At 52.2% G+C, this 25,495-nt stretch overlaps 1 protein-coding gene and 1 long non-coding RNA gene across 2 annotated transcripts; one reads left to right on the top strand and one right to left on the bottom strand.

Moving 5' to 3' along the window:
• Window positions 1-1,488: 1,488 nt before the first annotated feature.
• Window positions 1,489-14,106, top strand: LOC142915510 (catenin delta-2-like). The gene is made up of 10 exons (XM_076061266.1): window positions 1,489-1,650; window positions 3,231-3,912; window positions 8,393-8,537; window positions 8,806-9,199; window positions 9,828-9,936; window positions 10,244-10,394; window positions 12,088-12,215; window positions 13,468-13,621; window positions 13,953-14,057; window positions 14,099-14,106. The coding sequence occupies exons 2-10, from the start codon at window positions 3,262-3,264 to the stop codon at window positions 14,104-14,106; spliced, it is 1,845 nt and encodes a 614-aa protein (XP_075917381.1). The 5' UTR covers window positions 1,489-1,650; window positions 3,231-3,261.
• Window positions 14,107-21,903: 7,797 nt separating this feature from the next.
• On the bottom strand, window positions 21,904-24,069 carry LOC142915493 (uncharacterized). The gene is made up of 2 exons (XR_012935975.1): window positions 23,945-24,069; window positions 21,904-22,354 (listed from the first exon to the last, which is right to left on the bottom strand). It is a non-coding gene; the product is annotated as an uncharacterized LOC142915493 (long non-coding RNA).
• Between the last annotated feature and the right edge of the window lie 1,426 nt (window positions 24,070-25,495).

Raw genomic sequence — 25,495 nt, forward strand, 5'->3', positions numbered from 1 at the left:
CTTCATAGCTCATCAGATTCGCCCAGTATAATCTGATTGCAACGCGCCAAAGTCTGGACCAAATAACTAACCCAACGGCAAAAAAAACCCAGTTTGAATAGCTGCCATTTAAATATTGAATGCACAAGTTGTTAAAATGCAATTATTTTATTTCGATTTAAAAGCTTTCTTGACTGCAGGGATTAATATTCTTGGTTCTTTCGGTAAAGTCACCACCACGTAGAAGGGAAACGATACAATAATAAAAATATAAAACGATTAAATTCTCACGACGTTTCGACTGCAACACGAGCAATCATCATCAGGTGTGAAAAGCACAGCAAGAACATTTTTTGAATTTTTTTCTCTTGCTCACTCACAAAGACAAAGGTCCCCCGTGTAGCCTTAACAGACTGTAGGGGCAAGTGCTGTTAGCGAGTAGCAGCGCCTATGAAGGCCGGCACGGCACACGAGGGGGTGGGTGGCCAGCACCACGCCCAGCCGCCTTTGTCTCCCCAGTGCTAGCGATGTTGACTACTACACACCGCTACACCAGCTACTCATTTGAGTCTGAGTCGACCTAGAGGAGGCCCAGGACCGGTTCAGATAATCGTCACTGACGGTGTTTGACCGTGAGCGGGAATCGAACCCGGGTCGCCAATTTCGTAGCAAAGCGCAGCGCTAACCACTACACCCACCACTCCCCCACACGACAACATAATTGATCGTCGATTCATAGCATCGACCATTGATTCCACCGCCCCCTTTGTTGAAATGGTGGAAGAATCGATTCGCAATTTTTGATACGAAGCGAGTATCGATTACTATGTGCGTGCTGGTTCAGTTTTAAGTTCAGTTTATTTTGGTTATAGCCCTGTGAGCCATTCGGCTCTTGAATCGGAGTGCAACCACAACAAACAAAAACACAAAAACACGAACAAGAAAAACATCTTGATTTAAAGCTTTCGTGACTGCAGTAATTCATATTCTTAGCTCTTTCGGTAAAGTCACGTTGAAGGGAAACAATAAAATATATATTTTTTATATTTTTATTGTTTAATATATATTTTATTATTTTATTGTTTCCCTTCAACGTGACTTTGCCGAAAGAGCTAAGAATAAAAAAACATCTTAAAGTGACTTTGTGTGACTGTGCAAACAGCACCCCCCCCCCCCCCCCGCTCTAAGCCACTCCCACACGCTCTAAGCCACTCCCCCTCCTCTAAGCCACTCCCCCACGCTGTAAGCCACTCCCCCCGCTCTAAGCCACTCCCCCACGCTCTAAGCCACTCCCCCACGCTCTAAGCCATTCCCCCCCCCCCCCGCTCGAATCCACTCCTGCCGTCCTAAGCCACTCTCCCCCTCCGCTCTAAGCCACTCCCCCCCCCCGCTAAGCCACTCCCGCCGTCTTAAGCCACGCCCCCCCTGCTATAAGCCACTCTCGCCGTCCTAAGCCAACTCCCCCCCCCCCGCTATAAGCCACTCCCCCCGCTCTAAGCCACTCCCGCCGTCCTAAGCCATGCCCCTTCCGCTCTAAGCCACTCACGCCATCCTAAGCCACGCCCCCCGCCGCCGTGGCCCCTCCCCTGGAGGCGGGGCTAGTGGCTTCTAACCGCCTCATTCCTGTTTGGCGCCAGCAAGCGCGACCGCCATTGTCTTCACGGGTCTCAGGTAAATGTTTACTTTAAAACTTTCGTGGCTGAGGTAGCAGCAGCCGCCTCCTCCTCCTCACCACCTCCTCCTCACTCTCACCACCTCCTCACTCTCACCACCTCCTCCTCACTCTCACCACCTCCTCACCACCTCCTCCTCACTCTCACCACCTCCTCACTCTCACCACCTCCTCACTCTCATCACCTCCTCCTCCTCACCTCCTCCTCACTCTCACCTCCTCCTCCTCACTCTCACCACCTCCTCCTCACACTCACCTCCTCTCTCTGAGGGGAAGGCGCCAAGCTCTCTCTCTCACCACACTCACGGTGTGCGCCCTTCCCTCTCTGTTACTCACCACCTCACCACCTCCTCCTCCTCACTCTCACCACCTCCTCACTCTCACTACCTCCTCCTCACCTCACTCTCACCACCTCCTCACTCTCACCACCTCCTCACCACCTCACTCTCACCACCTCCTCACTCTCACCTCCTCACCACCTCCTCACCCTCACCACCTCCTCACTCTCACCTCCTCCTCACTCTCACCACCTCACTCTCACCACCTCCTCATTCACCACCTCCTCCTCCTCACTCTCACCTCCTCCTCACCACCTCCTCCTCACTCTCACCTCCTCCTCACCACCTCCTCACTCTCACCACCTCTCTCTGAGGGGAAGGCGCCAAGCTCTCTCTCACTCACTCACGGTGTGCGCCCTTCCCTCTCTGTTACTCACCACCTCCTCACCACCTCCTCACCACCTCCTCACCACCTTCTCACCACCTTCTCACCACCTCCTCACCACCTCCTCCTCACCCTCGCCTCTCTCACCGAGGGGAAGGCGCCAAGCTCTCTCTCACGAACCCTCTCTCTCTGTTCCTGACGTGGTGTACTCTGTGTGTGTGTAGATACAGTCTGTGTGTGTACACACAGTCTGTCTCTACACACAGTCTGTATGTACACACAGTGTGTCTCTACATACAGTCTGTCTCTACACACAGTCTGTATGTAGAGACAGTCTGTCTCTACATACAGTCTGTCTCTACACACAGTCTGTCTCTACATACAGTCTGTCTCTACATACAGTCTGTCTCTACACACAGTCTGTCTCTACACACAGTCTGTCTCTACACACAGTCTGTCTCTACACGCAGTCTGTCTCTACACGCAGTCTGTCTCTACACACAGTCTGTCTCTACACACAGTCTGTCTCTACACACAGTCTGTCTCTACACGCAGTCTGTCTCTTCTTGTACACTCTCTGTGTACAGTGTCTGTGTACAGTATCGGTCTGTTTACAGTATCTCTCTGTGTACAGTATCTCTGTGTACAGTATGTGGCTGTGTACAGTATCTGTCAGTGTACAGTATCTGTCCGTGTACAGTATCTGTCAGTGTACAGTATCTGCCCGTGTACAGTATCCGTCCGTGTACAGTATCTGTCCATGTACAGTATCTGTCGGTGTACAGTATCTGTCCGTGTACAGTATCTGTCAGTGCACAGTATCTGTCCGTGTACAGTATCTGTCCGTGTACAGTATCTGCCCTCACACCCACCCACACGCTCACTTCTCCCCCACTCTCCCTCCCCCCCCCCGCAGACTGAGGGACTCAGCCACCACCACCACCACCATGGTCACCTCCACCACCATCATGGTCACCTCCACCACGGCCCTCATGACCCCGCGCCCTGCCGCCGCTGCTGCTGCTGCTGCTGGCTCCCCGCACCGCTGGTGGAGCTGCTTCCTGGGAACCTTTAGACGCCTCTTCACCAACACCACCACCTCCAACACCACCAAAAACACCAACAACAACACCACTAACACCACCAACAATTCCTCCAACACCAACAACACCGCCAAAACCACCACCTCCAACACCGCCAACAACACCACCTCCAACACCACCAAAAACACCAACAACACCACCTCCAACACCACCAAAAACACCAATAACAACACCACTAACACCACCACCTCCAACACCGCCAACAACACCACCTCCAACACCGCCAACAACACCACCGCCAAAACCATCAAAACCACCAACAACACCAACACCACCACCACCAACACCACCACCGCCGCCACCAGGGTGTTGCAGCAGGCAGCGAGAGGGCGCCGCTCCGTGGGGGAGGGCGTTGGCGGTGGCGGTGGCGTTGGCGGTGGCGTTGGCGTTGGCGTTGGCGAGCAACCCAGTGAGTTGGTGCTGGCGGTGGTGAGGGCGGCCGGGACGCTGCGCCAACTCCTGACGCTGCTCGCTGCCCGTGAGGTCGACGACCAGGTGAGACCACGTGTGGGGCAGTGGGAGTCTGTGTGTGTCTGTCTGTGTGTCTGTGTGTGTGTCTGTTTGTGTGTCTGTGTGTGTGTGTGTCTGTGTGTGTGTGTCTGTCTGTGTGCGTGTGTCTGTGTGTGGGGAGCGGTAGTGTAGCGGTTAGCGCTACACCGCGCTATGAACCTGGCGACCCGGGTTCGATTCCCGCTCACGGTCAACACCGGTGACGATTATCTGAACCGGTCCCGGGCCTCCCCTAGGTCGACTCAGCCTCAAATGAGTACCTGGTGTGGTGTGTAAACATCGCCACTAGGGAGACAAAGGCGGTCGGGCGTAGTGCTGGCCACCCACCCCCTCGTGTACCGTTCCGGCCTTCATAGGTGCTGCTCGCTAACAGCACTTGCCCCTACAGTCTGTTAAGGCTACACGGGGGATCTTTGTCTTGTCTGTGTGTGCATCTCCTCACCTCCGCGTGCCCCCACAGGTGTGTGTGTTCGTGTGCGTGTATGTGTGTGTCTGTATGTGTGTGTGTGTCTTGTGTGTGTGTGTCTTGTGTGTGTGTATGTGTGTGTGTGCATCTCCTCACCTCCGCGTGCCCCCACAGGTGTGTGTGTGTGTGTGTATGTGTGTGTGTCTGTATGTGTGTGTGTGTCTTGTGTGTGTGCGTGTGTCTGTGTGTGTGTGCATCTCCTCACCTGCCCGTGCCCCCACAGGTGTGTGTGTTCGTGTGTGTGTGTCTTGTGTGTGTCTGTGTGTGTGTGTCTGTGTGTGTGTAGTCCGGCAAAACAACCCCCGACCTCCTCGCGGTGCCGGACGGGCAACTCTGTCGTGGACAGTGCTGTGGGGGAAGATCCAATTTTGATTGGCTCCTCCCCTCATGGCATATGTGTCCACCACAGGGGCTAAACGGGGGCTCTGGACGGGTGCGAGGGGCTGGTAACCCCTTCACCTTCAATTAATTACCACGAAACCACGAGTTAAACTGAAATATGTAACTAATAAGCTTGTGCCGGAGGCCCCGGGGGGCCAGGCGTCTATGACGTCTCCTGGCCAAACCCCAATTGGCGGAGCCAGGAGATTGAATACCTACCCTCGGGGCTACTCCAGAAACAACGAAAAGCCACTACGGGTGGCCACGTGGAATGTTCGAACGCTCACTGCAGAGGAGAGGCTGCCACTCCTCTGTCGGGAGCTGGACCGGTACCGCCTGGATCTATGCGGCATTCAGGAGGTCCGGTGGACCGGCTCTGGCTCCTGCCACCATGAGGGGTGGACAGTCCTCTACTCGGGGCAGCAGACTGCCAAACAACAGAGTGTGGGTCTTCTTTTGAACAAAAGAATGAAGGGGGCATGGGAGCGTGGCGGTGAGGTGTGGGAAGCTGTAAGCCCCAGGCTACTTTGGGCTCGCCTTCCCATCAACCGGAGGCGAGGAATAATGGTCGTGGTTACTTATGCCCCCACCGAAGATGAACATCCGTGGAGGGATGCAGGCAAAGCCGATGAGTCAGATGCCTTCTATGACCTCCTGTCACAGGTGCTGGCTAAAGTGGCCCCTCGGGATAGAGTCATCATGTTGGGTGACTTCAATGCCCGAGTTGGTCATGATACTGGCACCTGGTCTGGAGTGATTGGAGGGCATGGGCCAGATCAGCTCAATAACAACGGTAAGAGGCTGCTAGATTTTTGTGCAGCCCATGGGCTTGTAATTACCAACACGCTGTTCCGGAATCGGCGCATCCACACAACATCATGGATGCATGCCGGGTCCAAGCAAGAACATCTGCTGGACTACATAGTGATGGACCAGCGAATGCGAGCCCATGTTCTTGACACCAGGACCTACCGTGGAGCTGATCTGCCCTCTGACCATCGACTAGTCATCTGTAAGATGCGCCTGCCATTCTTCCACTCCGGTGGTGGGTGTACACCCAGGACCCCATTCCGACCTAAAGTGGCCTGGTCTCGGTTATCTGATGAAAGTTGCAAGCGAGAATTTCATCATCGCTTGCGGCTGGGATTGGCATCGTCCCCGACTCCTCCTGATGTCGAGGGTAAATGGGCGAGGTTTAGGACTGTGACTCATGCAGCTGCAATGGCTGCTTTAGGTACGCGGTCCAGACCTCCCCAGAGACCCTGGCTGACAGAGGATGTGTTCAGGATGGTTGAGAAAAAGCGACAGGCCCACTGTCATCGGCTACAGAATCCCACGTCAGAGAATGAGGAGGCTTACCGCAGCCTTCGCTCGGAGGTTCGGAGAGCCGTGAGGCGCTGCAAGGATGGGTGGTGGTCGCGGGTTGCTGAGGAGATGGAGTCTGCCTCAGTGGCCCGTGATCACAAATCTCTATTTAACTCCATCAAAAAAGTAACCTGCAGCGCCACACCTATTACCATCATTAGGGGAAAAAACGGTGATCCAATCTCCGACCCCCAGGAACAGGTTTGCAGATTTGCTGAGCATTTCTGTGAGGTCCTGGGGGAGGGAAAATCCCTCAGCCAGGAAAACATCGTGGCACAAAGTGAGGATAACCCTGCTGAGGCTGCGGTGCCTCAAATATTGGAAGAAGTCACCCCCTGTGAGTGGCTGGCTGAGGTGACATCTGCTGAGGAAGTACTGAAGGCGATCCGGAGTCTGAGACCAGGAAAGGCAGCGGGCAGAGATGATCTCCTAAGCGAAATGCTGAGGGAGGGTGGCGTTTGTGCACAGACTGCCCTATATGACATCATAACAACAGTCTGGACCACTGGACGGGTTCTGCAGGATTGGAAGGATGCCCTGGTGGTCCCCCTTTTTAAGAAGGGGGACCGCACAGACTGTAACAACTACAGGGGCATCTCACTCAGTGTGCCAGGAAAGGTCCTGGCAAGGATTATTCAGCATCGCCTTGCCAGGCACGCTGAGGAGAGGCTTGCGGAGCCCCAATGTGGTTTCAGGAAAGGGCGGTCCTGCACAGATGCCATATTTTCTGTCCGTCTGCTACAGCAGAAGTGTAGGGAATTCCAACAAGACCGACATCTCTGCTTTATTGACCTGGTCAAGGCCTATGATACCATCAGTAGGCCTGGGCTCTGGGTCGTTCTTCGTGCTTTTGGAGTACCTGACCCTCTGCTCACGATCATTAAGGACCTTCATGATGGTGAGCGGGCCCGGGTAAAACTACGTGCCCGGGAGTCAGAGCCATTCCCTGTACACCTTGGGGTGCGACAGGGATGTCCTCTGGCTCCCACATTATTTAACATCTATTTTGACCACGTAGTTCGTGAAGCCTTCAATAGCTCTACCGGGGGAATCTCCATATGGTACAGATATAATGGGAGGCTGATTGATGCCCGGGTGCGGTCAAGGGATGGCTCCCTATTGCTCAAACACATGTATGCTGATGATTTGGTAATAGCTGCTCAGTCAGAGGAGGAGTTGGAGACGCTGCTGCTGAGACTGGAGCATGCCACTAAGAGGTGGGGCCTTACCATCAGCCCCACCAAAACTAAGCACCTGCCTGGGTATTTTGTACCATCGGACACTCCACCCCCACAACTCCCAATCGGTGATGGGGCAGTTGTGGAGAAAGTGGAGAGTTTCCCATACCTGGGCAGTGTGCTTATGACTGGCTCCAGTTTAACAGCAGAGGTCTCACTCCGAATCAGTCGAGCGGCAATATCCTTTCATCGGTTGCGTAAAGCTGTGTGGAAGCTACCTGGTCTGTCGCTCTGCACTAAGCGCCAGGTCTTCTCGGCCACGGTCATTCCCTCCCTTCTCTACGCTTGCGAAACGTGGACCCCCCTAATGGAACATCTTCGCCGGTTAGAAACATTTAGGCTGGCCTGCCTACGATCCATACCGGGTTGAACCAGACTGGATTGTGTGAGGAGCTCACAAATCCTTGAAAGATCTGGGCAAGGTCCCATCGGTGAGCTCCGGCGGGCAAGGCTGCGATGGCTGGGTCATGTAGCCCGCATGCCCAGCCACCGCATGCCGAAACAGCTTTTGTTCGGCCGGATTGAGGGGGCTAAGCGGGCGCTGCACGGGCTAGAGAAGAGATGGAGTGATATGGTACAGGAGGAACGTGGAGCTGAGTGGACTTGCCGATGACTGGTACCAGCGGTGTCAAGATCGGCCTCTGTGGAGGAGGCTCGTGAAGGATGCTACTGGGCAGTTGGAGGTAGTCGCCCTCCAACAACAACGGAGGGCGGAGGAGCGACGCTCACAACAACGAGCGGAGCGCCGGGTGGCGAAAGCACAGCAGGTTGGCACAGTAGGGGGCACAGGTGGTGCATCAGCCAGTCATCTCAGTCAGTCGACCCGTGGCACCTGGGTCTGCCCCGTGACCTCCTGCCAGCGGGCGTTCGACACTTCACGTGGCCTCAGGGTGCACATAGCCTGGCACAAGCGTCGTGGTGACGTCACCGCCACTTAGTGGCGAATGGCGGTTGTTATTGTTGTGTCTGTGTGTGTCTTGTGTGTGTATCTCCTCACCTCCGCGTGCCCCCACAGGTGTCTGTGTTCGTGTGCGAGGCGTTGCAAGCCCTCAGCTCCAGCCGTGTTGGTGCGTTGGCGCTTTGCAACAGGGGCGGCGTCGCCGCCCTCGCCAGCCTGCTGGGACGCACTCGAAACCCTCACGCCCTGGAGAGGATCACCGGTAACAACGCACCAGCCTTCGTGGTGACCTGCTGGTGGTGGTGATGATCTGGTGATGATGATGATGATGATCTGGTGATGATGATGATGTGATGACGATGATGATGATCTGGTGATGATGATGATCTGGTGATGATGATGTGATGATGATGATCTGGTGATGATGATGATGATCTGGTGATGATGATGATGATCTGGTGATGATGATCTGGTAATGATGATGATGATAATATGGTGATGATGATGATCCAGTGATGATGATGCCCCAGGCACGCTGTGCAACCTGACGTACCACGAGTCTCTGAGGGTGGCACTGGTGTGCTGCCTGCCGGCACTGGTGGAGCTCGTGATGGTGCCGGAGAGCGGCTGGATCAGCAACCGGGGAGCCTCGCCCACCTCACCCACCTCGTTCACCTCATCCACCTCGCTCACCTCATCCACCTCGCTCACCTCACCCACCTCGCTCACCTCGCTCACCTCGCTCACCTCACCCTCCTCGCCCACCTCACCCTCCTCGCCCACCTCATCCACCTCGCTCACCTCGCTCACCTCACCCTCCTTGCCCACCTCATCCACCTCGCTCACCTCGCTCACCTCGCCCGCCTTGCCCTGCTCGCCTTCCTCGCCCTCCGCGGCATTCTGCAACACCCTGAAGTGCCTGCGGTAAGGCGCGCCGAGGCAGACGTCACGGCGGTGACGTCGTGGTTGATGTGACGTCGGTGACGTCGTGGTTGATGTGACGTCGGTGACGTCGTGGTTGACGTCACGGCGGTGACGTCAACCACAACGTCACAGCGGTGACGTCATGGTTGTTGTGACGTCGTGGTTAACGTCACGGCGGTGACGTCAACCACGACGTCACGGCGGTGACGTCGTGGTTGATGTGACGTCGGTGACGTCAGGGTTGACGTCACGGCGGTGACGTCAGGGTTGACGTCACGGCGGTGACGTCAACCACGACGTCACGGGAGTGACGTGGTTGATGTGACGTCGGTGACGTCGTGGTTGATGTGACGTCAGTGACGTCAGGGTTGACGTCACGGCGGAGACGTCGTGGTTGTTGTGACGTCCGTGACGTCGTGGTTGACGTCACGGCGGTGACGTCGTGGTTGATATCACGGCGGTGACGTCGTGGTTGATGTGACATCGGTGACGTCAGGGTTGACGTGACGGCGGTGACGTCAGGGTTGACGTCACGGTGGTGACGTCAGGGTTGACGTCACAGCGGTGACGTCAGGGTTGACGTCACGGCGGTGACGTCGTGGTTGACGTGACGTTCGTGACGTTCCAGGGAGTTGAGCTCGAACATGTGGCTGAGCGTGCGGCAGTGCGAGGGGCTGGTGGACTGCGTGCTGCACTTCATCCGCTCGGCACTCAAAGGGCACAACACCGAGACTCGGGTGACCCCCACACCAAGGTGCTTGTGTGTGCATGTGTGTATGTGTGTGTGCGCGTGTGTATGTGTGTATGTGTACGTGTGTGTATGTGTGTATGTATGTATGTGTGCGCGTGTGTATGTATGCGTGTGTGTATGTCCACGTGTGTGTAGGTGTGTATGTATGCGTGTGTGTATGTATGTGTGTATGTGTGTGTATGTATGTGTGTGTGTATGTGTGTGTATGTATGTGTGTTTGTATGTCTGCGTGTATGTGTGCGTGTGTGTGTGTGTGTAATGTCCGCGGCGCTGGCCATCCACCCCCTCATGAGCAACTAACAGCACTGTCCCCTACGGTCTGCCACGGGCTACACGGGGGATCTTTGCCTTCATCTGCCGTGGTCTGTCTGTGTCCGCAGGCGGTGGAGGATGCAGTCTGCATCATGCACCAGCTGAGCGTGCACATCACGACCCGTAAAACAGGTGGCCACTGTCACCCCCCTCACTCACACCTTCACTCACACCCTCACTCCCCTCTCACACCCTCACTCACTCCCCTCTCACTCCCTCACTCACTCCCCTCTCACTCACACCCTCACTCACTCCCTTACTCACTCCCCTCTCACTCACTCCCTCACTCACTCCCTCACTCCCTCACTCACTCCCTCACTTACTCACTCACTCCCCTCTCACTCACTCACACCCCTCTCACACCCTCATTCACACCCTCACTCACACCCTCACTCACTCCCTCACTCACTCACACCCCTCTCACACCCTCACTCACACCCTCACTCACACCCTCACTCACACCCTCACTCACACACTCACTCACACCCTCACTCACACCCTCACTCACACACACTCACTCACTCACACCCTCACTCACACCCTCACTCACACCCTCACTCACCCCCTCTCCCCCTCCCTCCCCCCTCCCTTCCCCCTCCCTCCTCCCCGCGGTCAGTCCTGAGTCGCAGCACTCACAGATACAGCAGCAGCCTCCTTCCCTTCCTCCTTCTCATCCTCGCCTCCTCCTCCACCTCCTGCTCATCCTCCTCCCCCCCTCCTCCCCCTCCTCGACCTCCTCCTCCCCCTCCTTCACCCCCTCCTTCTCACTCTTCTCCCCCTCACCCCCCTCCTCATACCCCTCCCTCCTCCTCCTCACAGTGAGTCCTGAAACTGCGCGCCTACTTCTCTCTGTGTAGTGTATAGTGTAGTGTACAGTGTAGTGTACAGTGTAGTGTATATTCGTGTCGTGTGTAGTGTAATGTATAGTTAGTGTATAGTCGTGTATAGTGTACATAATAGAGTTTTTTTGGGTTAGATCACGTAAATATATAAATGTTGAGTCGTTAAAACCCACCACCACCCGACACAGCCACCTAGTAAGGGTTGTCACGTAAACAGAACGTGGCCAATTCGTCACTAGTACAGCACTAGTGTGTAGTGTAGTGTATAATGTAGTGTATAGTGTAGTGTATAGTGTAGTGTAGTAGTGTGTAGTGTAGTGTCTACTAGTGTAGTGTATAGTGTATAGTAGTGTATAGTAGTGTAGTGTATAGTAGTGTATAGTGTAGTGTATAGTAGTGTAGTGTATAGTAGTATATAGTGTAGTGTATAGTGTAGTGTATAGTGTCTTGTATAGTGTAGTGTATAGTAGTGTATAGTGTAGTTTATAGTGTATAGTAGTGTATAGTGTAGTGTATAGTGTTGTGTATAGTGTAGTGTACTGGTACAGATTCCTTGTAAAAGGTTTCAGTTTGGTGTTTTAACATCTTAACACAGCTGTTTTGTTGCCAGAAAAAGGGGAAAAACGTATTATCAGTGTAGTGTATGGTAGTGTGGTGTAGTGTATAGTGTAGTATAGTAGTTTAGTGTAGTCTGTAGTGTAGTTTATAGTGTAATATAATGTGTTGTGTATGGTATAGAGTGTAGTGTAGTCTGCAGTGTATAGTAGTGTAGTGTATAGTAGTGTAGTGTATGGTAGTGTGGTGTATAGTGTAGTGTATAGTAGTGTATAGTGTAGTGTATAGTAGTGTAGTGTATTCTGCAGTGTATAGTAGTGTAGTGTATAGTACTGTATAGTAGTGTAGTAGTGTATAGTATTGTGTATAGTAGTGTAGTGTATGGTAGTGTGGTGTGTAGTAGTTTATGATGTACGGGCGTTGTGCAGGCTGTGAGCTGCTGTACCAACCCGACGCGGTCAGCTGCTACGTGTCCCTGCTGCAGCAGTCACACAACCCGGTCGTCCTGGAATCGGCAACCAGCATCATCTACACCCTGGCCAGCAGAGACACCGAGGTGGGGGCTCACTGCACCATAAAACCAACACCCGCGCCAGGCCGTGTGCACGTCTAGGGCCGGCAGGAGGTCGCGGTGCGGACCCGCCAGGTGCCGTGGGGTCAACCGACTGAGGAGATGACCGCCGGCCGTTGCACCACCACCCGTGCCCCCTACTGCGCCAACTCGCCGCGTTTTAGCCACCCCGGCGCTCCGCTCGTTGTTGTGAGCGTCGCTCCTCCTGCCCCCGTTCGCTAACAACGCTCCCTAGCAACACTCGCTACTAAAGCTCCCTAGCAACGCTCGCTACCAACGCTCGCTACTAACGCTCCCTAACAACGCTCCCTAGTAACGTTCGATACCAACGCTCCCTAGCAACACTCGCTACTAACGCTCGCTATCGACGCTCCCTACCAACGCTCCCTACCAATGCTCGCTATCGACGCTCCCTACCAACGCTCCCTACCAACGCTCGCTACCAACGCTCCCTACCAACGCTCGCTACCAACGCTCCCTACCAACGCTCGCTACCAACGCTCGCTAGCAACGCTCGCTACTAACGCTCCCTAGCAACGCTCGCTACTAACGCTCCCTAACAACGCTCGCTACTAACGCTCCCTAGCAACGCTCACTACTAACGCTCCCTAGCAACGCTCCCTGCCAACGCTCGCTAGCAACGCTCGCTAGCAACGCTCCATAGCAACGCTCGCTAACAACGCTCCCTAGCAACGCTCCCTACCAACGCTCGCTAGCAACGCTCGCTACCAACGCTCCCTAACAACGCTCCCTACCAACGCTCCCTAACAACGCTCCCTAGCAACACTCGCTACTAACGCTCCCTACCAACGCTCGCTACCAACGCTCGCTAGCAACGCTCGCTACTAACGCTCCCTAGCAACGCTCGCTACTAACGCTCCCTAGCAATGCTCGCTACTAACGCTCCCTAGCAACGCTCCCTGCCAACGCTCGCTAGCAACGCTCGCTCGCAACGCTCGCTAGCAACGCTCGCTAGCAATGCTCACTAACAACGCTCCCTAGCAACGCTCCCTACCAACACTCGCTAGCAACGCTCGCTACCAACGCTCCCTAGCAACGCTCGCTACTAACGCTCCCTACCAACGCTCCCTAACAACGCTCCCTAGCAACACTCGCTACTAACGCTCCCTACCAACGCTCCCTACCAACACTCCCTAGCAACGCTCCCTAGCAACGCTCACCGTGTGACGCGCCGTCTGCGTGGTGCTGTCTTGTTGCCGTGCGTCGTCGCGAGCAGTGGTCGGCGTTGGCAGGCGTGGTTGTCGCTCACTGCGGGGGGCTGCCCTGCCTCCTGAAGCAGCTGCGGAGCCATCGACGGCTGCTGGCGTTCACCTCGGTCAACGCTGTGCGAGTCCTCGCTCGGAATGACCCCAACAGCCAGAGACTCATCGGTGGGACGCGGGGGAGGTGGTGATGGGGGGTGGAGGGAGGTGGTGATGGGGGTGGTGATAGAGGTGATGGGGGGGAGGGAGGTGGCGATGGGGGTGGTGATAGAGGTGATGGGAGGGAGGTGATGATGGAGATGTGGATGGAGGTGATGATGGTGGTGATGGAGGTGATGATGATGATTCAGGTGGTGATGGGAGTGGTGATGGAGGTGGTGATGTAGGTGATGATTCAGGTGGTGATGGGGGTGGTGATGGAGGTCATGACGATGATGATTCAGGTGGTGATGGGGGTGGTGATGGAGGCCGCTCACCACCGTCTCCCCGCACTCCCCAGGGCTGTACAATGGCGTGAGGATCCTCACCCTGATGCTGCCGGTTGTTGGCGAGGGTGGTGAGGGTGGTGAGGGTGGCGTGGAGGGTGGTGATGGTGGTGGTGAGGGTGAGGGTGGTGGTGAGGGTGGTGAGGGTGGTGAGGGTGAGTGTGGTGAGGAGGGTGGTGGTGAGGGTGGTGAGGGTGGTGAGGGTGAGGGTGGTGAGGGTGGCGAGGGTGGTGAGGAGGGTGGTGGTGAGGGTGGTGGTGAGGGTGCTGAGGGTGGTGAGGGTGGTGAGGGTGGTGGTGAGGCCTCCCGGCTGGGTGAGGACAGGGTGTCGGCGGTGCTCTGGGCGCTCACTGCGCTGGTGTGCGGCAGCGCCGCCAACGCTCAGCGCCTGCAGGCCAGCGGTGGCGTGGGGCGAGTCGTGGACATCCACACCAGCCGGTGGGTGGGGGGGAAGTACACACTCACCACTCACACTCACCACACTCACTCACCACTCACCACACTCACTCACCACTCTCACTCACCACTCACTCACCACTCACACTCACCACTCACACTCACTCACCACACACACTCACTCACACTCACCACTCTCTCACTCACCACTCACACTCACCACCATCACTCACCACTCACACTCACCACTCACTCACCACTCTCACTCACTCACCACTCTCTCACTCACCACTCACCACTCTCACTCACCACTCACTCACCACTCACACTCACCACTCACTCACCACTCTCACTCACCACTCACTCACCACTCACTCACTCATCACGCTCACCACGCTCACCACTCTCACCACGCTCACCACCCTCACCACACTCACCACTCTCACCACTCTCATCACTCTCACCACGCTCACCACTCTCACCACGCTCACCACCCTCACCACTCTCACCACTCTCACCACGCTCACCACGCTCACCACTCTCACCACTCTCACCACCCACACTCACCACCACTCTCACCACTCTCACCACCCACACTCACCACACACACTCACCACTCTCACTCACCACGCTCACCACTCTCACCACACTCACCACTCTCACCACCCACACTCACCACTCTCATCACTCTCACCACGCTCACCACGCTCACCACCCACACTCACCACCACTCACCAGGCGTGGTGCTGACCACCCACCACATGGTATGTCACAGCGCCGGCTGTCATAGGCGCTACTGCTCGCTACTAACAGCACTTACCCCTACATTCCGCTGAGGCTACACAGCTGGGGATCTTTGGCTTTGTGTGTGTGTGTGTGTATCTGCGTGTGTGTATCTGTGTGTGTGTCTGTGTGTATCTGTGTTTGTGTCTGTGTGTATGTGTCTATGTGTATCTGTATGTATCTGTGTGTGTCTGTGTGTGTGTGTGTATCTGTGTGTGTGTGTGTCTGTGTGTATCTGTGTGTGTGTATCTGTGTGTGTCTGTGTGTGTGTGTGTCTGGCCTTTATAGGTGCTCGCAAACAGCACTTGCCCCTACAGTCTGTTAAGGCTATATGGGGGATCTTTGTCTTTGTGTCTGTGTGTGTGTCTGTGTGTGTATCTGTGAGTGTGTACTTGTATGTGGGAGCGGTAGTGTAGCGGTTAGCGCTACGCCGCGCTAGGAACCTGGCGACCCGGGTTCGATTCCCGCTCAATGGCCAACACCAGTGATGATTATCTGAACCGGTTCTGAGTCTCCCCTAGGTCGACTCAGCCTCAAATGAGTATCCGGTGCTGTGTGTAGCAAACATCGCCACTAGGGAGACAAAGGCGGCCGGGCGTGGTTCTGGCCACCCACCCCCTCGCGTGCCGTTACCGGCCTTCACAGGCGCTCGCTAACGGCACCACTCGCCCCTACGGTATGTTAAGGCTACACGGTGGACCTTTGTATCTTTGTTGAGCGTCTGTGGCGGGCGTGTGTCCGTGCTTGCTGCTGCCTCAGGACGGCGCTGAGCCAGGATCGGTTTGCCGCCAAGGTTCTGCTCGCCGCTCTCTGGGCTCACCGCGAGTTGCACGACAGCTTCAGGAATGGCGGCTGGGGCAGGGAGCACTTCCTGTCGCAGAGATGCCTGGAGCGGCAGCGGCAGCAGCAGCAGCGCCAGCAGCAGTGGCAGCAGCAGCACCACCAGTGGCAGCGCCAGTGGCAGTGGCAGCTGTGGCAGCTGCGGCAGCAGCAGCAGCTGCAGCAGCGGCAGTAGCGGCAGCTGTGGCAGCGGCAGCAGTGGCAGCTAAGGCAGCTGAGGCAGCAGCAGCAGCAGTAGTAGGAGTAGTAGTGGTTGTAGCAGTAGTGGTAGTTGATGATGATGTTGTTGTTGATGTTGTTGATGTTGTTGTTGATGATGTTGTTGATGATGATGTTGTTTATGATGTTGTTGTTGATGTTGTTGATGATGTTGTTGATGATGATGTTGATGTTGTTGATACTCTTTGGTTCTATTGGGTAAAGTCACGTAGGTGAAAATAAAATAACAAAAAATCACGTTTCGGCCAGAACACAAGCGGCCTTCATAAGGTGAAGGGACGAGACTGTCTGGAGGACAGCGCTGGAGTGGAAGAAGCCACGCTTAGATCACGACCTTTAAGCTGTGTGAGAAGAAAAACACAAATTGCCTTGACAAAGGAATTCGCATATAATTTAGCATTGAAATGGCTCATTGAAATAGCTAAGTGAAAGTATACACATCCGCAGAGGTACCCCTTGACAAAGGAATTAACGCAGGAGTGGAAGAAGCCACGCTTAGATCACGACCTTTAAGCTGTGTGAGAAGAAAAAGGCCAAGTGCCTTGACAAAGGAATTAGCATATAATTTAGCATTGAAATGGCTCATTGAAATAGCTAAGTTAAAGTATAGACATCCGCAGAGGTACCCCTTGACCAAGGAATTAGCATAGAATTTAGCATTGAAATAGCTGAGTGATTAGCTTGTAACTGGTCACAGAAACAGCTATGTTAAAGTTAGAGCATATACATTCACCGAGGCACCTAGTACTCATCAAACAGGAGAATTTAGCGAAACACAACCACGCTCAGACATCGGACCTGTGTGCGAGCAAACAAAGTGTTCTGACAAAGAAATTAGCATAAAAATTAGCATTTGATTGGCGGATTTCAGGAAAGAGGTGGTGTACGTGCCGGTGGACTTGCAGTTTGGCGCGGGGGGGGGGAAAGGGGGGAGGGGGAGTTTACCTATTGATGGTGTGAAAAGGGGGAATTTATAAGAGCTGCGAAAGTTTGGGGTACCACTACTTGAAAAATATACTGTACCATTGAAATTAGTTTAATGTTTAGTTCGATTTAGAACATCTTTCCAATGGTTGCTTAATTTGAAACCATCCTCTCGGTTTAAATTGTGTCTGTGTTTGTAGATCTGAATTGCTTCATGAACAAATCTCTCAAAAGCCCATGGGTTTGCAAAGAACCTTGGTATCGGAGAAAATTATATCGTGATCCCCCACAGCGTTGTAACAGTGATCAGCTACGGCAGAAGAATTCGTTTTCAACCGAGAGGATGGTTTCAAATTAAGCAACCATTGGAAAGATGTTCTAAATCGAACTAAACATTAAACTAATTTCAGTGGTACAGTATATTTTTCAAGTAGTGGTACCCCAAACTTTCGCAGCTCTTATAAATTCCCCCTTTTCACACCATCAATAGGTAAACTCCCCATCCCCCCTTTCCCCCCCCCCCCACGCCAAACTGCAAGTCCACCGGCATGTACACCACCTCTTTCCTAAAATCCGCCAATCAAATGCTAATTTTTATGCTAATTTCTTTGTCAGAACACCTTGTTTGCTCGCACACAGGTCCGATGTCTGAGCGTGGTTGTGTTTCGCTAAATTATCCTGTTTGATGAGTACTAGGTGCCTCGGTGAATGTATATGCTCTAACTTTAACATAGCTATTTCTGTGACCAGTTACAAGCTAATTACTCAGCTATTTCAATGCTAAATTTGATGCTAATTCCTTGGTCAAGGGGTACCTCTGCGGATGTGTATACTTTAACTTAGCTATTTCAATGAGCCATTTCAATGCTAAATTATATGCTAATTCCTTTGTCAAGGCACTTGGCCTTTTTCTTCTCACACAGCTTAAAGGTCGTGATCTAAGCGTGGCTTCTTCCACTCCAGCGCTAATTCCTTTGTCAAGGGGTACCTCTGCGGATGTGTATACTTTAACTTAGCTATTTCAATGAGCCATTTCAATGCTAAATTATATGCTAATTCCTTTGTCAAGGCGCGTGGTCTTTTTCTTCTCACACAGCTTAAAGGTCGTGATCTAAGCGTGGCTTCTTCCACTCCAGCGCTGTCCTCCAGACAGTCTCGTCCCTTCACCTGATGAAGGCCGCTTGTGTTGTGGCCGAAACGTCGTGATTTTTTGTTATTTTATTTTCACCTACGTGACTTTACCCAATAGAACCAAAGAGTATGGATCCTAGCAGTCACGAAAGCTTTAAATCTAGAAGAGATGTTGATGATGTTGTTGATGATGTTGATGTTGTTGATGATGTTGTTGATGATGATGGTGTTGATGATGTTGATGGTGTTGATGGTGTTGTTGATAATGATGTTGATGGTGTTGATGTTGTTGATGGTGTTGTTGATAATGATGATGTTGATGGTGTTGATGTTGTTGATGGTGTTTATAATGTTGTTGACTTAAAAGCTTTCGTGCCCGCAGGAATTCATATTCTTTGGGTCTTTGGGTAAAGTCACGCAGATAGAACAATAAAATACAAAAAACCCACGAAGTTTCGATCTCCCCTGCCACCCTTTTCCTGATGTCGAACGCTTGTGTTGCGATCGAAACGTCGTGATATTTTAAATTATTTTTGTATTCACTTTATGATTTTATTGTTTTGTGCGACTTTACCGAAAAACCCAAAGAATATAATCGCGTTGTTTATGATGTTGATTGGGAATTTCCAGCGATGCGTCGCACTCAAATTTTAAATATTCACTCTTCAACGTCACAAATTTTTTTACCGATTGGCCGTGTCGGGTGGTGTGAGGTTTGCGACACATTTTTACTTACGCGATCGTACCCAGAAATCCTCATTATGAATAAATACGTGTTAAACTGATGTTGTTGTTGTTCCACTCCGCACTTCCACAGTTTGGGTTGCATGTTACAAAATCGCCACACTCGACAGCGGCATTGTGACCATGTCTCTGGACTTGGTCACATGTCCAGGCGTGTAACTCACGCAGACGCTCGGACCTACTGACCAACCCACTTAGCCACTCACCCACCAACTCTCCCACTCATTTACCCACCCACTCAGTCACACACCCACTCACTCACCCACCCACTCATTTACCCACTCACCCACTCAGTCACACACCCACTCATTCACCCATGCATGGACTAGTGGCCACGGGAGGTAATGACAGGAGAGTCAGCCTGCAGTGTGAGTGAGTGGACTAGTGACCATGGGAGGTACAGGAAAGTCAGCCTGCAGTGTGAGTGGACTAGTGGCCACGGGGGTTAATGACAGGAGAGTCAGCCTGCAGTGTGAGTGGACTAGTGGCCATGGGAGGTAATGACAGGAGAGTCTGCCTGCAGTGTGAGTGGACTAGTGGCCATGGGAGGTAATGACAGGAGAGTCAGCCTGCAGTGTGAGTGGACTAGAGCCACAGGGGGTAATGACAGGAGAGTCAGCCTGCAGTGTGAGTGGACTAGTGACCATGGGAGGTAATGACAGGAGAATCAGCCTGCAGTGTGAGTGGACTAGTGGCCACAGGAGGTAATGACAGGAGAATCAGCCTGCAGTGTGAGTGGACTAGTGGCCATGGGGGGTAATGACAGGAGAGTCAGCCTGCAGTGTGAGTGGACTAGTGACCATGGGGGGTAATGACAGGAGACTCAGCCTGCGGTGTGAGTGGACTACTTTTTTTAGACCATCTATAGGCCACACACATTCTGGGTGTGCATGATTTCCGCCGAATATCTACACTTGGCCAACAGCAAAAACAAACACAAAATCCAAAATAACTGTGCTGCAATACACGACCGTGACACGCAAACCTCGCCTGGCTAAAGGAAAACGATGCCTTATCTTTCCCGATGCAGGTGTACTAACTGACTCGGAGAGACACTAAGAGCAGGAGGCGCTCTGTTTATTAAAACGGCCTTAACAGTTCACACTTGCTCGCTACGGTTCCCGGTCAGGGCAGCCGGTAGACCGCCTGGCCGGCGACGCCGAGACGGTGGCGAAGACTCCAGCGGCACAACGGAGACCTCGCTGCTCCAAACGGACGGCCCCCCCCAGTTCCCTCATACTGTCGGCGTGGCTCCCCCGCCCCCCCCCCCCCACCACGGCCACGCGCACAAAGACAGACGTCACATTTCGATTTGAAGCTTTCGTGACTGCAAGGATTCATTTTCTTTGGTTCTTTCGGTAAAGTCACCACCACGTAGAATGAGAATAAAATAACAAATTGATAAAATAAAATAACAATACAATTCTCACGACGTTTCGGCCACAACACAAGCGGCCTTCATCAGACAGTCTCGTCCCTTCGCCTGATGAAGGCCCGCTTGTGTTGTGGCCGAAAATTCGTGAGAATTTTATTGTGTTATTTTGTTTAATCAATTTATTATTTTATTCTCATTCTGCATGGTGGTGACTTTACCGAAAGAACCAAAGAAGACAGACGTCACGCTCGCACACAAAGACAGACGTCACACACAAAGACAGACGTCACGCTCGTACACAAAGACAGACGTCATGCTCACACACAAAGACAGAAGTCATGCTCGCACACAAAGACAGACGTCACACACACAAAGACAGACGTCACGTACACAAAGACAGACGTCACGCACACAAAGACAGACGTCACGCTCGCACACAAAGACAGACGTCACGCCCCAAAAGACAGACGTCACGCTCGCACACAAAGACACGTCACGCACACAAAGACAGACGTCACGCTCGCACACAAAGACGGGCACGCAGGCACCTTGCTCAGTGCTGGCTCCTCTGGTTGAGTTTTTTCACTCCCCACCTCGACAGCGAGGAGCCCGCGGCCGCCCCGACAGATCCCCGAAGCCTTGGTGCTTGGGGGGAGCAGCGGTGGAGCGGCGGTGAGCGCGCCGTGCTACACGCCCACCCAAGGTTAGTTCCCACTCCTGGCCAACATCGCCGTCGATTATCTAAAGGCGGTTCTAATTCTTCCCTAGATCGAGCGACCAAACTCGGCCTTGGCTGAGTAACCGGTGCCGTGTGCAGACATCAACAGCCCGGGCGTCGCGTTGGCCATTCAACCCCCTCGCGTGTGCCGTTGCCGGCCTCGATAGGCGCTAACAGCGCTTGCCCCGGCAGTCTGTGATCTAAACCCATGGGACTCTGGCACAAAATACAAAGAGGGCAATGAGCGAGGACATCCTCCACGGAGCTCGATGGCAAAAGACAAACCTCGACTTGAAGCTTTCGCGACTGCAAGGATTCATCTTCTTTGGTTCTTTCGGTAAAGTCACCACCACGTAGAATGAGAATAAAATAATAAAATAACGCGATAAAATTCTCACGTCGTCCCGACAGTTTCTGTACATTTCACCTGAAGACGGCCGCTTGCGTTGTGGCCGAAACGTCGTGATAATTTTATCGTGTTATTTTATTATTTTATTCTCACTCTACACGGCGGTGACTTTACCGAAAGAACCAAAGAAGATGAACCTCGACGTCAACTTTTCTGATGTCACCTTCAGACTGGGCCCGCATCCTCCTTCAGGACAAAACTGCACTCCATTGGTGGAAAAGACCTCACGTATTATAAGATAATAATATTATTATTATCTTATAATGCGTTGTTTGTATTGGGGAACACATCATTATTATATAATGCGATGGATGTGTTGGGGAACACATAATTACTTAATATTTACAGTGAGGGAAAAAAGCATTTGATCCCCTGCTGATTTTGTACGTTTGCCCACTGACAAAGAAATGATCAGTCTATAATTTTAATGGTAGGTTTATTTGAACAGTGAGAGACAACTACAAGAAACGTCTCACCTCTGTGATTGCCAACAAGGGTTTTTCCACCAAGTACTAAGTCATGTTTTGCAGAGGGGTCAAATACTTATTTCCCTCATTAAAATGCAAATCAATTTATAACATTTTTGACATGCGTTTTTCTGGATTTTGTTGTTGTTATTCTGTCTCTCACTATTCAAATAAACCTACCATTAAAATTATAGACTGATCATTTCTTTGTCAGTGGGCAAACGTACAAAATCAGCAGAGGATCAAATACTTTTTTCCCTCACTGTATATATATAAATTTCACAGGCGCAGCAGGTGCCAAGCGCCTCACCTGGGAAACCACTTTGCGTGCTCATGCCAAGCGCTGTCTCCCAGCGCCCACTCTTGTAGACGACCGTCGCAGCTGAAGCACCTCACAAGATCTCCGTGACCTACTCAAAATAGAAAACACATTACAGGGACCTCTCCCCTACTTATCGACACTGTCGACTTTTCAGAGATAAACAAACCCATCCAGTTGCCCGTTCGGACCAAGAGTTGTAAGTTCAACCGCCTCACAATAGATGGAGGTGGTGGCATCAACATCTGCAGAACGTGAAGAACCAGCGTCATCTACATCTACAGAACGTGAAGAACCAGTTGCATCTACATCTACAGAATACAAAAAACCAGTGGCATCTACATCTACAGAACGTGAAGAACCAGCGTCATCTACATCTACAGAATGTGAAAACCCAGTGGCATCTACATCTACAGAACGTGAAGAAGCAGCGTCATCTACATCTACAGAACGTGACGAACCAGTGGCATCTACATCTACAGAACGTGAAGAACCAGTGGCATCTACATCTACAGAACGTGAAGAACTAGTGGCATCTACATCTACAGAATACGAAAAACCAGTGGCATCTACATCTACAGAACGTGAAGAACCAGCGTCATCTATATGTACAGAACGTGAACAACCAGTGACATCTACATCTACAGAACGTGAAGAACCAGCGTCATCTACATCTACAGAACGTGAAGAACCAGTGGCATCTACATCTACAGAACGTGAAGAACCAGCGTCATCTACATCTACAGAACGCGAAGAACCAGTGGCATCTACATCTACAGAACGTGAAGAACCAGCGTCATCTACATCTACAGAACGCGAAGAACCAGTGGCATCTACATCTACAGAACGTGAAGAACCAGTGGCATCTACATCTACAGAACATGAAGAACCAGTGGCATCTACATCTACAGAACGTGAAGAACCAGTGGCTTCTACATCTACAGAACGTGAAGAACCAGTGGCATCTACATCTACAGAACGTGAAGAACCAGCGTCATCTACATCTGCAGGAGATTATACAACTTGTAAAGGCATTCCCCGTGTTTCGTGTACACACTCTACAACACGTTTGGAACCGACAGGACTTCGCACTCCTATCGTGTTTTTGTAAACTGTTCGTTGCCGTGATGTTCTTACCCCCTGTGCCCCGACTGGACATCATGCGAAAAAGATCTTCACAGCTCAATGGATTCCTCCAGTATAGATAAATATTCTGATTCTGACCTCCCTCAGGTGTTTGACCAAAACTATTAACCAACATTGAAACTGTTTTATGATACCAGGTGTTAGGACCATTGAGTTGCTATTCAGCTCTTTTTCAGAGGCGACCACCTGGCTATCACAAACGATAGCTCAACGAAGTGGCTTATCGCGTGAGAATTTAAACGCAGCCAAATACTCTAAACGCGTGTTTCTAAATGTGTAAGCACAAAACCGGAGGACCGGTAGAAAAAATCCACGCGACCACGGGGAGGGAGGCACGAAAATTCCAAATACACACCAGGCGTCAGGATGGAACCCACCACCTCCTGCCTTCCAGGCGAGGTAGCCAACATCTCCGAGCCACTGTGGCGCTTGCCCCCAAAGAGCCGCCCCTCCCCCCACAAAACGGGGACGACTACAGCGCCGGAGAAGGCCTCCACCCACTTCTACGCAGCAGCAGCAGCAGCACAAACTGTACCGGAATAGTAGAAGCCTGCGTAGGCCAGCTCATGCGGGGACACATTGGCTTTGTACGGCCAGCTCGCGAAAGATCTGATTCGCGCCCCGAACGAACGCATCTCTGGACACAGAGCGGAGTCAGCGCCATCCTGAGTGGCCGGCGGCAACGGGGCCTGCGGGGAAAAGGCGCCACCCAGGGACAAACGCAACGACGACAACGGTGACGACGATGACGACTACGACGGCAGCGTCGACGGTGACGACGGTGACGCAGTGAGCTCATCGAATTGTCCCCGCCCTTTGGAACGGCTCCCCAGGAAGCCGTGAGGGCATTAGAATCGTTTTTATTAAACGACATCTTCGAAACAAAACCTTTTTAGACTGGCCTAAAAAGGTTAAGTCATTTACATGACTTAATACGATTACATCTCCATAACTAGCACAACTTATGCGCATAATTACATCAATTAACGTTATTTCAGATAATTACGCATTTTTCCAAATTTAATTTCATTTTGATTATTTTTATTAAAATTTTCAAGACCCGGCATATACAAAAGGTGGAGGAATTTATAGAGAAGATAATATCACAGTAGAATCTAGATTTGAATTACAGTACACTCTGGATGATCCGCGCGCGGTTTGTTCGATTGTATGAACCGCACACCTGAGATTTTGATGGAGATTAAGAACTCGTGGATATTCCCCTGAAGTCCAAATAATCTAAAAACAGTTTATACAACATTGGCAATTCTTGCAAAAATTTTATTACAAGTCACGCGGCGCTTAAACCGAACGAATACGTTGCCCCGGTTAATCCGAAATCCACGTGATCGCCTCTACGGCACGGCAGCTGCAACGTCTTTACAACAGTGGGTAGAGTTTAATTGATTTTGTTGCCGTGGCTCTGCTGTCAAATGAGCGAGCCGACTCTTCAGCGCAGGGAGCGTGAAAGTCTCATCACTGAACATGGTTACAGGCACAAAGCATTGAAGGATTGAGACTCATCTACAAGGGCGCAGCGGTATCCCGACCCTGACACCTGCTTCTGCCTATTTGGAGTTTCCGTGTTTCTCTCTCTCTCTCTGTTCCCCCATGGTCGCGTGGATTTTTACCCGGGACCTCCGGTTTCTCCCCTCCGCATTTAGAATACAGGCCACGTGCGAGGGTATTCGGCAAATATAAATGTCCACGCGACGATGCTGAGCCCGCTTTGTTGAGCAACGTCGCTGCTTTGCGTGACGGAGAGGGTCGGCATCTGAGACAAATAGCTACGTCATTGCAGCGCTGAGTAGGGCCCTCGCCAGGTCAAGAATAACTGTGTCAGCACAGGGTGCTTAAAAAGAAATGTTCACACTTATTTTTGGACTATCGTTTTTTAATCTAACACGAATCTGACCGCGAATGCGCGTCAATAGATTCAACGAGTCAAGCGCCTCCGCTCGTTCGCCATCGTTGTCTAAACACGCCTAGAATCATCTCCAATCGGTACCCAGAGCCCGAAGGCACATCTCTTCGTGCCAATCGTTGCAAATTCTCAGCGGCACCCCGCACTAGTTTTAGGAAGGAC

Source organism: Petromyzon marinus, unplaced genomic scaffold, assembly GCF_048934315.1.
Source record: "Petromyzon marinus isolate PM22_M1 ecotype Great Lakes invasive population unplaced genomic scaffold, UKy_Petmar_22M1.pri1.0 PM_G_Scaffold_32, whole genome shotgun sequence".
Classification (NCBI taxonomy): domain Eukaryota; kingdom Metazoa; phylum Chordata; class Hyperoartia; order Petromyzontiformes; family Petromyzontidae; genus Petromyzon; species Petromyzon marinus.

What these genes read in the sequence shown, in the direction of transcription:
- LOC142915510 (XM_076061266.1), top strand. Translation starts at nt 3,262, where the DNA reads ATGGTCACCTCCACCACCATCATGGTCACCTCCACCACGGCCCTCATG. An exon ending in CCCGTGAGGTCGACGACCAG is followed by an intron (nt 3,913 to 8,392) that starts GTGAGACCACGT and finishes GTGCCCCCACAG; the next exon opens with GTGTCTGTGTTCGTGTGCGA. An exon ending in TGGCCAGCAGAGACACCGAG is followed by an intron (nt 12,216 to 13,467) that starts GTGGGGGCTCAC and finishes CGTCGCGAGCAG; the next exon opens with TGGTCGGCGTTGGCAGGCGT.